The 12,752-nt window shown below is 66.8% G+C and overlaps 1 protein-coding gene across 1 annotated transcript; it reads right to left on the bottom strand.

Moving 5' to 3' along the window:
• Positions 1–124: 124 nt before the first annotated feature.
• LOC102418938 (ral guanine nucleotide dissociation stimulator) lies at positions 125–8,843 on the bottom strand. The gene is made up of 16 exons (XM_023745674.1): positions 8,601–8,843; positions 8,207–8,317; positions 7,139–7,332; positions 6,553–6,651; positions 5,580–5,773; positions 4,870–5,360; positions 3,965–4,180; positions 3,576–3,679; positions 3,148–3,232; positions 2,595–2,663; positions 2,114–2,200; positions 1,595–1,627; positions 1,191–1,312; positions 916–1,011; positions 451–652; positions 125–286 (listed from the first exon to the last, which is right to left on the bottom strand). Exons 1-16 carry the CDS (start codon positions 8,841–8,843, stop codon positions 125–127), a joined length of 2,508 nt encoding a protein of 835 aa, XP_023601442.1.
• Between the last annotated feature and the right edge of the window lie 3,909 nt (positions 8,844–12,752).

Consider the following 12,752-nt stretch of genomic DNA (forward strand, 5'->3'; position numbering starts at 1 on the left):
TGTGTTCCCGGACAAAGGGGGGGGGACGGGGCCACCCCCCCCCCTTCACCAGGAAGCTATTTGTACATGTTCCTTTTTCCACGTCCAGGCGACCCGGAAGATCCACCGTCGACTCCCTCCTGTTTTAGAGCACTACGAGGCGCTGTATCTTCCTACCCCCAAGTCCGGGCCTTTGTGTGTGAGGTACTAGCCACGAGCGTGGTTGAGCCCTTGGAGGAGGAGCCCTGTAGACGCCCAGCTGAAGCCCGAGGTCTTCCGGGACGACTGGGAGGCCGACTCCCCAGAACTGTGGGGACGGGACGGTCAACCAAGGCCCCCGAACCCTACAGGGCCCCCCAGGGGGCGGCCCAGCTCTGGGGCTTGAGGGGGCTTCCTTGCCCCTTTGTGGGTGTTGGGGGGGGACACTGAACCCGGAAGGGAAGGGGCTGCGGAGGGCTGGGGGGCAGTCACCTTCTTTTCCTGGCCGTCGGGGGACTCAGGGACAAAGCTCATGGTGATCTCCTCCACGTCGGAGCTGGAGGAGCCGGCCGAGTGGACGCTGAGCGCGTCGGCGATGTCCCCGCCGCTGAGGTAGGGGCTACACCTGAGCTGGTCGCAGGACTTGGAGTGGGAGCTGCCGCTGGTGCTCAGCTCCGTGCTGGGGGCCTGGCGGCTGGAGGGAGGGCTGGGTTACTCGGGGGAGGTCTCCCCTGGGACACATCCCCTCCCCGCCCCCCACACTCTGCTCCAGGCACCCCATTGGCTCAGGCCATGTGACATCATTTGGCATCACCCCCGTTGCAGAGGAGGAAACTGAGACCCAGGGAGGTGAGGTGACTTCCCGGGCCACAGGGCTGGTCAGTGGAGGAGCTGGGATCTCAGTTCCAGCTGGCGGCCTCCCGCTGCCCCCAGGGGACCCTAGCCCGTGGCACCCACTCGCTCCAGCGCTTGACGATGGCCGTGCTCTTCTTGGCCTTCAGAGTGTTGCTGGCCGACTCGGAGGGGGGCTCCAGCTCACAGGACAGGCTGTAGCTGTGGGACAGGGGGGCAGCTGTGAGCTACTGGAGCCACAGTCAGTGTCCCTCCCGGCATGTGCCAGCGGCTGGAGTGTGGGCACCCAGCCCCCTCGCCAGGCAACAGGGTCAATGCTGACAAGAGCCCGTGTCGCAGGCCCTCGAGCCTGTGACGCGCCCGGTCCCCGCCCGCCTCACCTCTCGGCCTCGCTGAGCCGCGCCGTGGCCCGGAACCAGGCCCCGAACTGCTCCTCGGGCTCGATGCTGTAGTTGTTGCAAGCGGACTGCAGCAGCTTGATCTGGGCGATCACTTCGAATTCCTGGGGCCAGAGGGCAGGGCGGGGCGGGGAGGGCCTGAGTGGGGTGCTGGGTCACCTCTTCTCTGCCCCCACCCAGGCCTGACCCGATCCTCAGCTGGGTTCCAACAGCCCCTCCCCAGGAAACGGTCCTGGGTGCTCACTCCTGCTCCCCACCCTCCTCTGGGAGAGGGTCTCCCTTCTGCACCCAGCTCTCCCCGTTAGTACAACAGGAAGGGGGAAGCCAAGAGTGTGCGCTGGGGGCGCCTGATTTCCCGCCCCAAAGTGAGGGCGGTGGCTGCTCACCTTCCTCCTCTTCTCGAAGTTGATCAGTCTCCCCTGGAAGGCAGACAGCCAACGCCCATCAGAAAGTGTCCCCATGCCCATGACCACCCGGCTCCCCTCTCAGGCTGCACTACCGACAGCGAACACCAGGGGGCAGGGCATGCACACAAGCTTGGACCTTGGGTGGGTCCTGGGAGCTGGGCGCTGGGGAGACCTTTTCCTCCAACGCTCTGAGGACAGATGGAGCGACTGAATCCTCAGACAAGAGGACCCTGCTTGGCCACCACGTGCCTGACCTTGGGGGGTGTGGCCTCTCTTGCCCATGGGCACAGCTTGAGGGAGGGGCCGTGTCCAGCTTGGCTACACTCTCCTGCAGCTCTGAGCCCCACGGCCAGATGGTGAGCTGGTTACCCACTGGTAAGAGGGGCAGCTGCCCCGACGCACGGGCCAGGGGCTGGAGCTCAGGGCTCGCTGAGGGGCGCTCTCTCCTCGGGCTTCGGGGCCCGCCCCACCCCGCCCCGCCCGCCCCAGCTCACTCACATACAGGTAGTCCTTCATCGCGGTGTCCAGCATCACCAGGTCCGTGAGAAACGTGCCCAGGTAGGGGATGGTGCCCTGGATGACACCCTGTGACATCGAGGTGATAAGTGGGGTCCACGCCCTCCCCTGGGAGCCCCTCAGCCTCGGCCCCTAGCCCCAACCCCGGGCTCCCACTCGGAGCAGCCTGGGGACCCTTAAGCGCTCATCCCCCTCCTAGTGCCCACGGCCCCCAAACCCTCCGGTAACCTTCCAGGCCTGGTACCTGGCAAACCCCCAAGATGATGGGTCTCTGACCCTCCCCGCCCCGAATCCCCCGGGCCTGGGTCTCAGGGCCTTGCCCTGGTGGCTGCAACTAGTCCTCCTGGACAGCGGCTGGTGAGGGACGGCCCTGCCAGGCCAGGTCTAAGGGGCGTGTGAGGCAGGAGGGCAGCGGGCGGGGGATCGGGAGGCCACCCCGCGCTCCGGGCCTGGGCACACTCACCGTCTCCTTCGGCCGCTTCTGGGCTCTCTTGGGGTTCATCTCCAGGGTGGCAAACTTGGAGGTCCCCTCCTGCCAGGGTTGAGCATGGGCTCAGTGAGGCCTTCTGCCCTTCGCCCCCACATGCACCCAGATCTGTCTAATCATTTGGACCCACGCCTGGGCAGCCCCTTTGGGACCTGTCCCCTGGCAGGCACGTGCCCTCCCCTGGGAAGTGAGCTCAGACAGAAGGGGGGTGGCAAGGGCCCTGCCCAAGGCCCCAGGCTGGACTGGGCGGGGAAAGGGATGCCCCACCCCGACCACCATCACCACCAGCCCCGGAGGGCCGCTGTAGGAGGGGGACAGCACGGGAGCAGGGATACCTAACCCTGCCAGGCTGCCCACCTTCTAGAAAGCCTCCCCACTCCCAGACCAGCCCATTCCCCGGGCCTCCTGTCCCTGAAACTGCCCCCACCTGCCCACGGCCCAAACAGGTGCCCCTCTCCCCAAAGGTCCAGACAAGACAGGCCTGGAAGTTTGCAAAGAGCCTTCTGCTGCGAGGCTCCGGCCACCTCACCTTGACGAGCAGCTCTCTGCTCAGCGAGTAGTTGTTCTCATCCGAGAAGATCTCCGACAGCTTCTGGAAGACCCGCACGCTGTCCCTGGGGGGCGGGAGGGTGTGAGCGCAGACCCCTCTCCTCGTAGAGCCCAAGGGCCCGAGCTGCCGGGCGCTGGTCCCACGGTCCTAGGGCTCCGTGGGCCTGGGGAGGGGCTCTCAAGTGGGTCACCTGGGAGCCGTTCCCAGTTCCACTGAGGGCTCTGTTGGGACCAGTTTTGACTTTGTGTGGCTCAGTCCAGGGCCTGACAGATAGGGAACCTGAGTCCTGAGGCAGAACTGCTGGCCTAAGGCCAGTGGAAGGTTTGCCCCCCCACCCCCACCCCACATGTGGGCCCGGCAGGTCGCAGGCTCCCGAGGGCAGGGCCCAGCCCCGGAGGCCCGCCCACCTGGACACTTCCTCCCACGTCTTCTTCAGCCGGTGGATGGAGTTGCTCTGCAGAGCGGAGAGGATGGCGTAGAGGGACGAGAAGTTCTTGAGGACCCGGCACTCCTGGGGGGAGGGGAGCAGCGTGAGGGGGGCTGGCACCTCCCCTTCTGGGTGAGATGCCCGGGAGCCCCCCTCCCAGGGGACCTGCGCCCCATGAATATCGCTGGGGGGTGGGAGGGACCTGAGCTCAACCCAGGAAGGAACCTAAGGAGGAAGTGAGCACGGGGTAGGGGGGTGGGGGGGTTGGGGGGAGACAGGTCAAGGTCATCGAGGCCCTGAAACGGAAGGGGTGGTGCCACAGACCACAGCCCTGGGAGGGGGTGAAGGCGGCGAAGGGCTCCCGCATACCCTGGCCACCTCGATCCAGTGCTCCACCACCCTGGCCCGGGCCCGGGCCGTCGCGCTCCGGTCCCCGAGGCAGGTGGTGATGACGCAGTTGGCCACACTGTTGAACTGGCTGACGGTGGCCCGGACGGTGGGAGCCAGGTGCTCCTTGCCCTTCTTGTCCCGCTGGGACCAGATGGAGCCCAGGCAGTGGTAGGGCACCACCTTCTTGAACAGCTCCTGGGGGGCAGGGGCGTGTCACTCGGCTCCGCCACACCCCAGCACAGCACTGGTCCCCCCCAGTCCCAGGCAGGGCCCTGGTCAGTGTGGGGACCTGAAAGCTGAGGCTGTGGCTGAGCGGTGGAGCCCCGGGGCCTTGTTCCCGGCCCCGTGGGCACCAGCACGCGAGGGACCCGGGATGAAACGCCCGCGGGAGAGTGTGGCGTCCTCACCAGCCACCCTCACTAACTGTGGGCACCACACCAAGTGGCACTGGGTGGCCCTGAGCCCCTCACACCTGTGCCCCTCCCTGTCCAGATGCTCATCCATTGGGGGTCCACAGCTGGAGGTGTGGCCAAGGCTGCCCTGGGGCCAGTACAGGTGCCTAGTAAGTGGTGAGGCCTCCTGGGCAGATGGGGGAGCTCTCCTCCCCCCCAAACAGCCAGGCTCCCCCATTTTCTATTGTTCCACTTCCTTTAACCCTCAGTTACTCTGTGCAGAGAGGGGGTGGGTGGGGTCCCAGCTCCACAGTCCGCAGTCCGCAGGGAAATGGAGGCTTGGGGATCAGAAGCTCGCCCGGGTCACGCGGTGCGCAGAGCTGGAGCTGGGGGTGGGGGTGGGGCCAGGGCACCAGCTCGGACCAGGGAACGGCCGTGTGGGCAGCAGACGCCGGAGGAAGGTGCGCCCTCCCGCTGAGCAGAGCTGCTCACCGCGTCCATCAGGGTGAACTGCTCCGCCACCAGGTCGGGAGCAAACGCCAAGAGGTGAGGCCTCTCCTCGCTGAGCCCGTTCTCTGCAGCCACAGGCGAAGGCCAGGGAGGCTCTGGTGCTGGCGCCGGCTCTAGCTCCAGAGTTTGCGACAGAGCCGGTTCCAGCTCTGCAGTTGCTGTTGGAGTGGGTCCCGGGGCTGGCTCTCGCTCTGGAGCTGGTTCGAGAGCGGGCTCAGGCTCTCTAGCCAGCACTAGCTCTTGCTCTGATGCCAGCACTGGACTGGGCACTAGAGCTGGCGCTAGACTGGGCGCTGGAGCTGGCGCTGGCGCTGGCTCCTGCTCTGAAGTTGGCACAGGACTGGACGCTAGAGCTGGCGCTAGACTGGGCGCTGGAGCTGGCGATGGAGCTGGCTCCCGCTCTGAAGTTGGCACAGGACTGGGTGCTAGAACTGGTGCTGGAGCTGGCTCTAGCGCTGGAGCTGGTGATAGAGCTGTAACAGGAGAAAAGTTCAGCAACACGCCTGCTTTCCCAAGACAAAAACCACGCCACTGCCTTCCAGAGAAGCCTCAGCCCAGGACGCTTCCCCACCCGCAGTCAGGTGGGTGGTCCGAGGCCAGTCTGTGCTCCCGGCCTGCCCCACGCCAGCCTCTGGAGGTTCCTCTGTGTCCAGCACTGACCCCTCCCCAGGGCCCCCCCCCATTCTCCTCACCCTCCAGCTCCGCCTCTGTGAGCTCCGTGCGCTCCAGCTGAGCCAGGAGCAGGTGCGCGCGGCGCTCCAGGTCCGAGCCAGGCATGTTGAGCTGCACGTAGGCCACCAGCTGCTTGAGGCAGGGGAAGCCCGGGGGCTGGTAGAAGTCCTCCGAGTACTGGTCCAGCCAGGTGCCCAGGATGGAGGAGATGGCACTGGGCGGGGGATGGGGGCAGCAGAGTCACAGGCCTGGCTCCCCCTCCATGCGGCCCTCCCATGGCCCCTGTGGGGGTTGGACTCTGGGCCCGTCCCTGTCCATCCAGAGGCCAGTGCCCCTGCCCACCCAGCCTGGTGAGCAGGCAGGGTGCCCTCCATCGACCGTGTGACCACTTCCCCTGCCCGGAAAGCCTGATACCCTCTCTGTCTATCTCCAGCACCCCCCACTGGACCGTACGCTCCACCAGGCCAGGGAGGGGCTGCCTGCTCGGACCTGGCACAGACTGGCACAGTGGGTGCTGCTAACCATGCAGGGAGGAGGGACCAGCAGGGAGTGCCCTGCCCAGCCGTCACGGCCCTCGTGGCAGCTCAGCCTCAGCTGCTGACCAATGTGCTGCCCTATTCTCTGTGCCTCGTCTTCCCTTGACACTGTCCGCGGGGAATGGGCGCAGCTGCCTCGGCCCCACATGCAGCTGGGCTGGGAGGACGAGGTGGGGCCGGGTGTGAGCCAGGCGCTCCCACACCACCTGTCCTGGGCACCCAGACAGGGACGGGGCAGGGACGGGGCGAGCAGGGCTGGGCGGGCTGTGGGGAGGACGGTTCTCTCCGGGGGGCTGGCTCTAGGTCCCCAGCCTCCCTCTGCTCCCTGGGGCCCAGGGCCCACCCACAGCTCCCCACTCTCCCTCCTGCAGGAGCCCTCAGGCCCCAGGGAAGCGGGGGCCAGGGTTCTGCCCACCCCGCAGCTCGGAGGCCCTCCCAGGACCCCGAGCGCACTCACTTCCTCAGGTGGTCCTGGGGCCCGCCGTCCTCGTGGGAGTAAGGGAGGATGCATCCGTATCTAGAGGAGGCCGTGAGGGCGTCACATCTACCGAACCTGCTGTGACGGCTGCTGTTACTGGCCGCCCGCCCCCCGCTGGGCCAGAGCCTGGAGGGCCGGGGTTTAGCTGCGTTTTGCACTGAATTATGTTCTGTGCCCAGAAAAGTGCCCGCATACAGGACGGGCTTCACAAATACGTTTGTGGGATGAATGAACCCCAACTGGCACCTCACAGATACCCGAGTGGGCCTGGGCCCCCAGCCTGCCCCCAGGGCCCTTGCGCTGGCGCTCAGGCAGGGGACCCCCAGAGAGAAGCTGGAACCTCTACTCAAATGAGAGCTGTTTCACCCCAGAGCACAGGGCGACGAGGCTGGGGGCAGAGAGCGGCTTTGGCGGGAGAGTTCAGTCAGCCCCCAGCAGTCCTGACAACCCGGGAGGTTGCTTGTGTTCACATGAGCAAACTGAGGCTCAGAGAGGGCAAGTGGATTTCCCGGAGACACACAGCAGCGGGTGGGGGAGCCCGTGCTGCGGAGGGCGGGGCGCTCACCGTTTGAACAGCAGGTCCAGGACCTGCTGGGTGGTGGTGAAGGTGCGGTAGGTGCACAGGAAGATGGTGACGTAGGAGAGGTCGCTGCCCTGGAAGGCGGGCACCAGGTGCTCCACCAGCTTCTCCAGCGTGCCCGCCTTCACCGTGCGCACCTTGCAGGTCTCGTACAGGCTCAGGGCCGACTCATTCTCACACTGGGGTGGGCAGAGGAGGGCCGTGTGGGCAGGGCAGCCGCAGGGACCCCAGAAGGGTGAGGGCTGGAGCGCAGGTGAGCGCCCACGCGCCCGGGGACTTGTGGCAGGAGGTGGGACGTGAGTGTCCCCCCAGAAAAAGGTTCTCACGTTTCAAAGTGGATCTGAGGGGGTGACCGGAAAGGCCAGGCCTGCAGGCCATGTGCTAGCTGAGCAGGACAGCCCCTTCCTGTGGAAGAGCATCACCCCAGTGTCCTGGCGGCACGGCCCACTCCAGGGCGGGAGGGAGCAGCACAGCAGGGCAAGCGGGCACTCAGCGCAGGGCGGTGCCAATGGCCACAGAACCCGACCAGGTCCCAGGCCCAGAGGGGCTGGATCAATGTGGCAACTGGCCTCCCCTCTGGAAGACCGGGCTCGGCTCCGACCTGGAGGGGCCACGGGCTGTGCTCGCCGAGAGACCAAGTTACAGGCAACTGTACCGAGCAGCCAGCCCCACCCCACCCTTTTTGGGGTGAAAACAGCCCGTCCTAAGTGTGGGGATGTTAAGACTCGGAGGTGTGGGAGGACAGACAGGAGGACAGCTCCACGGGACAGCGGGGAGCAGCAGCCAAAACAGGAAACACAGGCCAGACGCACAAACACTCCCAAACCAGCACGAAGGGAAAAGGGAAGCCAGTGGAAGTGGCCTTTCTGATGTTCACACAGATGTGTGAGCAGCTGCTGCACCTGGCCGTGCGGCCGAGCCCGGGGCTGGCAGGGCGGGGGGCGGGGCTGATTCCTTTGGGACCAGGACTGTGGGGCCCAAGGGCAGGAAAGCCCTGGGAGAAGTGGGTGCAGTCCCAGGGCGGCATGTGGAACCCAGGCGCCCCACACTCACCCCGAGCCGGCGCTGGCCCTTGCTGGCGGCGGGGTGCACCTGCACCTTGCGCAGGGAGATGGAGTAGACGACCCCGTTGACCAGCTCCTCGCCGATCTCCTGCGTGGAGCTCTGCAAAGACAGCGCCCGGCGCGGGCGGGGTCAGGGCCCTGCCGGCCGACGCTGCGGGGGGTGCCCCATGCACCCTGTTCCCCGGGGGAGGCCCCGATCAGTGGCCACACACACCTCAGACCCAGAAGGAAACAGGAGGACAGCCTGAGAAGGGGATCCCTATCAGGGCCACCCCCTCCGGCCCTGCCGGCCAGGAGCTGGGTGTGGACAAGACGAGCCCCCCCCCCTCAACAACCCGCTCCTGCCCAGGGTGCCCCCCAAGACAAGCACTGCCACTGGTCACCTCACAGGTGGTGCGTGGAGGCGGAGAGGAGAGCAACCTGTCGGAGTCACGCTGCTGCAGGCGAGCGGCCGCTGGGACCCCACGGCCCGACAGCCAGGCACCCAGGGGGACGTGCAGCCTGCCCCCGACCCCAGCAGACCCGCAGGATAGCCGCTCCTCCTGCCCAGCCCTGGAGCCAGCATCACGGGTCTGGCAGGTGTGGGGCCCCCTGGAGGCCACTTCCTTCCCGTTCTGCTCATTCATGGCCTCGTGCCTTCTTGGGCAACAGAGGAGTTCCCAGCTCCCTGTCAGCATGTGCGGGGGGACAGGGTGAGGAAGAGGACAGTGCTGACGTGCAGGCTGCCGGCTGGGGTTCTGCAGGACCCAGAGCCATGGGACTGGCCGGGCCAGGAAGAGGGGTCAGCCGGCTGCAGCCCGAACCCCGGCAGAAAGGAAGGCCCTTGTTTTCGGAGGCAGTGGCCCCGTCCCACTGTCACCCGGGCCCGGACGAGGCCACTGAGTCACGGCACAGCCCTCTCCCCGCCGGCCCTGCCCAGGGGAGGGTGAACTTGCAGGGGGGGAGGGGCCTAGGAGTAAAGATGCCAACCTCCGAGGGCTCAGGAGGAGCCAGCTGGGAGGTGCCAGTGGGCACACGGCCATCAGTCACACGGTCAGTGACAGCAGCTGGGACCAGGCACAGGTCACTGCCCCAGGCAGGGTGGGCGTGGACCTCAGAGGAGGCCCAGTGCAAAGCGCTGACTCAGCCCGGGCCACTGACAGCCCTGTCCTGAAGCCGGGCTGCGCGGGGCCCGGGGCCGGAACCGGGAGGGCTCTGGGGGGCCCGGGAGCCGTCCTCCGGAAGCCCACTTCCTCTGACCCGAGGCCGCCCTCCCACTCCGGGCATCGTACCAACGGGAAAGCCGCGGCAATCACACCGGCTCCGGAGCCTTCGCCGCCTCCTCCAGGGAGACAGCCGGCCGTTTCCTGGAAGTTAGCAGGGAGCCCACAGCAGCACCTCCCACACCCACACACCCACAGCCCACGCTGGGGAGGCCCAGCCCTTCCAGCAGGGAGGGGAATTCCTCCTCCTGGAGCAGAAAAACAGAAACAGATGCGCCCATCCTTCCCCACACCCGCTGCCTGCCTGGAAGAGCCCCTGGGGGAGGGGGCCTGTTAGCCCTGCCACCCCCACATCTCCTCCAAGTCCCAGAGGCTGCCTCCCACCAAGGCCTGGCCCTCTCCTGGGACTCCAGCCACATCTGGCCCAGCTGAGCCCACGGTCCCGCCAGTTTGGAAGCCGTGCAGGACCTGCTGCCAGAGGGCACTGGGCTCGAACCCCTCTGGAGCCCACACAGCACCTGGCTGCCCGGGCCTCCATCCAGGCCTGCTGGACAGGGCGCTCCCTGGCCAGGCTAACGCGCGGGCAGGGCCAGGGCCTCGGGTCTAAATAGCGGCTCTGCACTGAGCCATGGGCCTTGCTGGCTGGGAGCAGCTGACCGGCCCTGCCTGGGCGTCATGTGATCCCTGAGTCCTGCCCCCACCCCAGGGGCCCCCTCTGCCAGCCGACTGGGGGGCAGGGCGGGATGCTGAGCACACAGGCTGGGCTGGGGAGTCACTGCCCCCCGTCCTCCCTGTCCCCGCCCGCAGCAGCCGCAGGGACAACCCAGACCATGACAGCATCTCTGAGTGCGGGCACCATGGAAGCCGTCGACTGAGAGGCAGGCGCAGGCTCTACGGGGAGTTCCTGGGTCCCGGGCGGAGTGGGCATCTGTTCCCTGCCTCACCCCCTTGCCAGGGGAGGAAAGCAGCCGGAGCCCGGGCATCCGCCCCCAGAACCCACACATGACCCTGGGCCACCCTGTGAGCAGAGCGGGCCGCCTGGGCCAGAAGCAGCCGTGGGCAGCAGGCCCCGGGGACACTGGCAGGGGCTGGGAGCCTCAGATGTCCTGAGGGTCGGCGTCCACGGGGCAGCACTGAGCTATGAGGAGGAAAGACTGTCACGTGGATGGTGTGTCCTCAGGGGACAGAGCCTCCTGTCCCACCCAAGCAGGCACCCCAGGACCCTGGGACCCCCTCAGAGCTGTGCCTTCCAGCACCTAGGTCCAGTGGAGTGAAGGTGGTAGGGTGCCCCCAGGCCCTGGTGAGCAGAGGCCAGCAGAATGGGCACCCAGGGTGTCCCACAGCCCCGAGCCCTGGGGGGCATCTGTTAATGTGTCACCGGATCAGCCTTTTCAGGGTGGCGGGCCGGCAGGGTGCTGTCCCCAAATGACTGTAGGCCAAGCCCGAATGCCCTACAACAAGGGGTTCGCCAGGGCCCCCCGCATTGGGTCACCACTGTGAGCTGCTGCTTGGGTCCACCGAGTCACCGAGGCCACCCCGCGGCCCTGACCGGCCACCCACCAGCCCCCGGCAGCCCTAAGTGCATGAGGCCCCTCCCCAGAGCCCAGCAGACCCCAGAGCACGGTCCGCATGAAGGGCTCTGACTCCCAGCTCTGCCGAGCCTCCGCCCTCGGCCTCAGTGAGCTCGCCTGTGAAATGGGGAGAAGAGCGTCTCTCTAACAGGGTCACGGTGGCGGCCACGAGGCTCGAAGCCCAGACCGGCGCCTGGCACACGAAAGCGCCCAGGAAGCGGGACCTGCTGCTGCTGTGGGATGGCAGGCCCCACCACCAGCACCAGCACCAGCACCAGCTGAGGCTGGAAAACCTCCCGGGAGACCTGTGGGAGACCTGCCAGGGGCTCCGGGAACCCAGAGGGGGGCCAAGTCACCCTGCAAGTCTGAGGGTGGAAGCCAGCCGTGCAGCTGTCCGACTTTTCCTCCTTCTGCTCGAAAGCAGGAGCTCCAACGTGAGACAGACCAAGAGGGAACCCCAGGAATTCTAGGGACCAGGCCACACTCCGCCTCAGCCGTCAGGAATCCCAGGCACCCATTACACAGAGCGGGAGACTGAGGCCAGGAGGGTGATCCAGCAGACAGTGTCCAGGTTGAGGAGAGAACCAGGACTGTTCAAGTCCAAGTCCTGGCTCATCTCTTAGACCATCAGCCCAGGGCCCGGAGGATGAAAACGCTGTTCCCGTGTGACCCTGCTGGCGCGCTGCACTGAGCCCAAGGGCACAGATGGCCCCGGAGGGGACTCAAGGTCAGCCCTGCATCGGGGTGGGCCACTCTCCTGGTCCAGACACCGCAACCCACAAAGGCAGCCTTGGCTGGAGACCCCTCAAGGTGTCTGGTTTCCAGGGCAACCGCGGAGCTCAGTGATTCCAGAAATTGGAGTTTGGAGGCTGTGCTGAGCCCCCAAAGAGGCTGACCCACCTCCCCAAGAACCCTCCCGCCAGCCGGAGCCCAGCTCTTTAAATGTGCCGCCGTGGGGAGGAGAGATGGCGGGTGACGGCTGAGGAGGAGGGTGGCCCGGCCCCTGGAGGTGTGGGGTGGGGCTGGCTGAAGGTCCAGTCCCCACAGCAATACCACGGACCAGTGTCCGGCACACGTGGGCACTTCCTGGGCGCCAGGCCCTCGGCACACACACTCATCGCGGTTAGTCCTCCCCACACCTCACTTGATGGATGAGGAAGGAGCGGGAGGGAACGCGCCCAGGCCAGGAGCCAGGAAGTGGCAGCTGGGGCAGGGACTTGAACCCTGGCCTGTGACGCTCCTGTCCTGTGGAGACACACCCAGGCCTCGCTCTACTGGTGGCTGCTCCTGGTCACACGGATGCAGGAAAGAGACCAGGGCTGGGAAGGACTTCCTGGGGTCACACCGCCAGCCGGGGGAGGCAGGCTCACCGTACCCACTCCTCTCTCTGAGGGGACGGCCAGGCCCCCACAGGCCCGAGGTTCAGCTACAGGACACGCTGGGAAGCACCAGGCTGACCTCCCCGGAGCCGGGGCAGGACACACACCCGGGCGGCCCCGCCTGTCGGCTCTGACGCCGCGCCGGGCGCTGCGGGGACTGCCTGTCAGGCCGCCTCTCGCTCGGTCCTCCCAGAACCCTCAGCGGAGGAACTGGCACAGGCCCATTTTACAGAAAAGGAAACCGAGGCTCGGGGCGCAGGAGCAGGTCAGGGCTGCGGGCTGAGCCAGCCCTCCAGCGCCCACGCTCCTGCTTCAGCTCTGGCCCCCCACCCCCCGCCCCTCCACCCGCTTAACAGAGGACAGCATACGTCCCAGGCGTGACT

This window comes from Myotis lucifugus, unplaced genomic scaffold (assembly GCF_000147115.1).
Source record: "Myotis lucifugus unplaced genomic scaffold, Myoluc2.0 scaffold_565, whole genome shotgun sequence".
Classification (NCBI taxonomy): Eukaryota; Metazoa; Chordata; class Mammalia; order Chiroptera; family Vespertilionidae; genus Myotis; species Myotis lucifugus.

Excerpts from the sequence above, each read along its gene's own strand:
- LOC102418938 (XM_023745674.1), bottom strand. The coding sequence starts at position 8,843 with ATGAATGAGCAGAACGGGAAGGAAGTGGCCTCCAGGGGGCCCCACACC. Across the intron at positions 8,318-8,600 it reads CTCCACGCACCACCTGTGAG|AGCTCCACGCAGGAGATCGG; the intron begins GTGACCAGTGGC and ends CTGTCTTTGCAG. Across the intron at positions 5,774-6,552 it reads CCCCAGGACCACCTGAGGAA|TGCCATCTCCTCCATCCTGG; the intron begins GTGAGTGCGCTC and ends TCCCCCGCCCAG.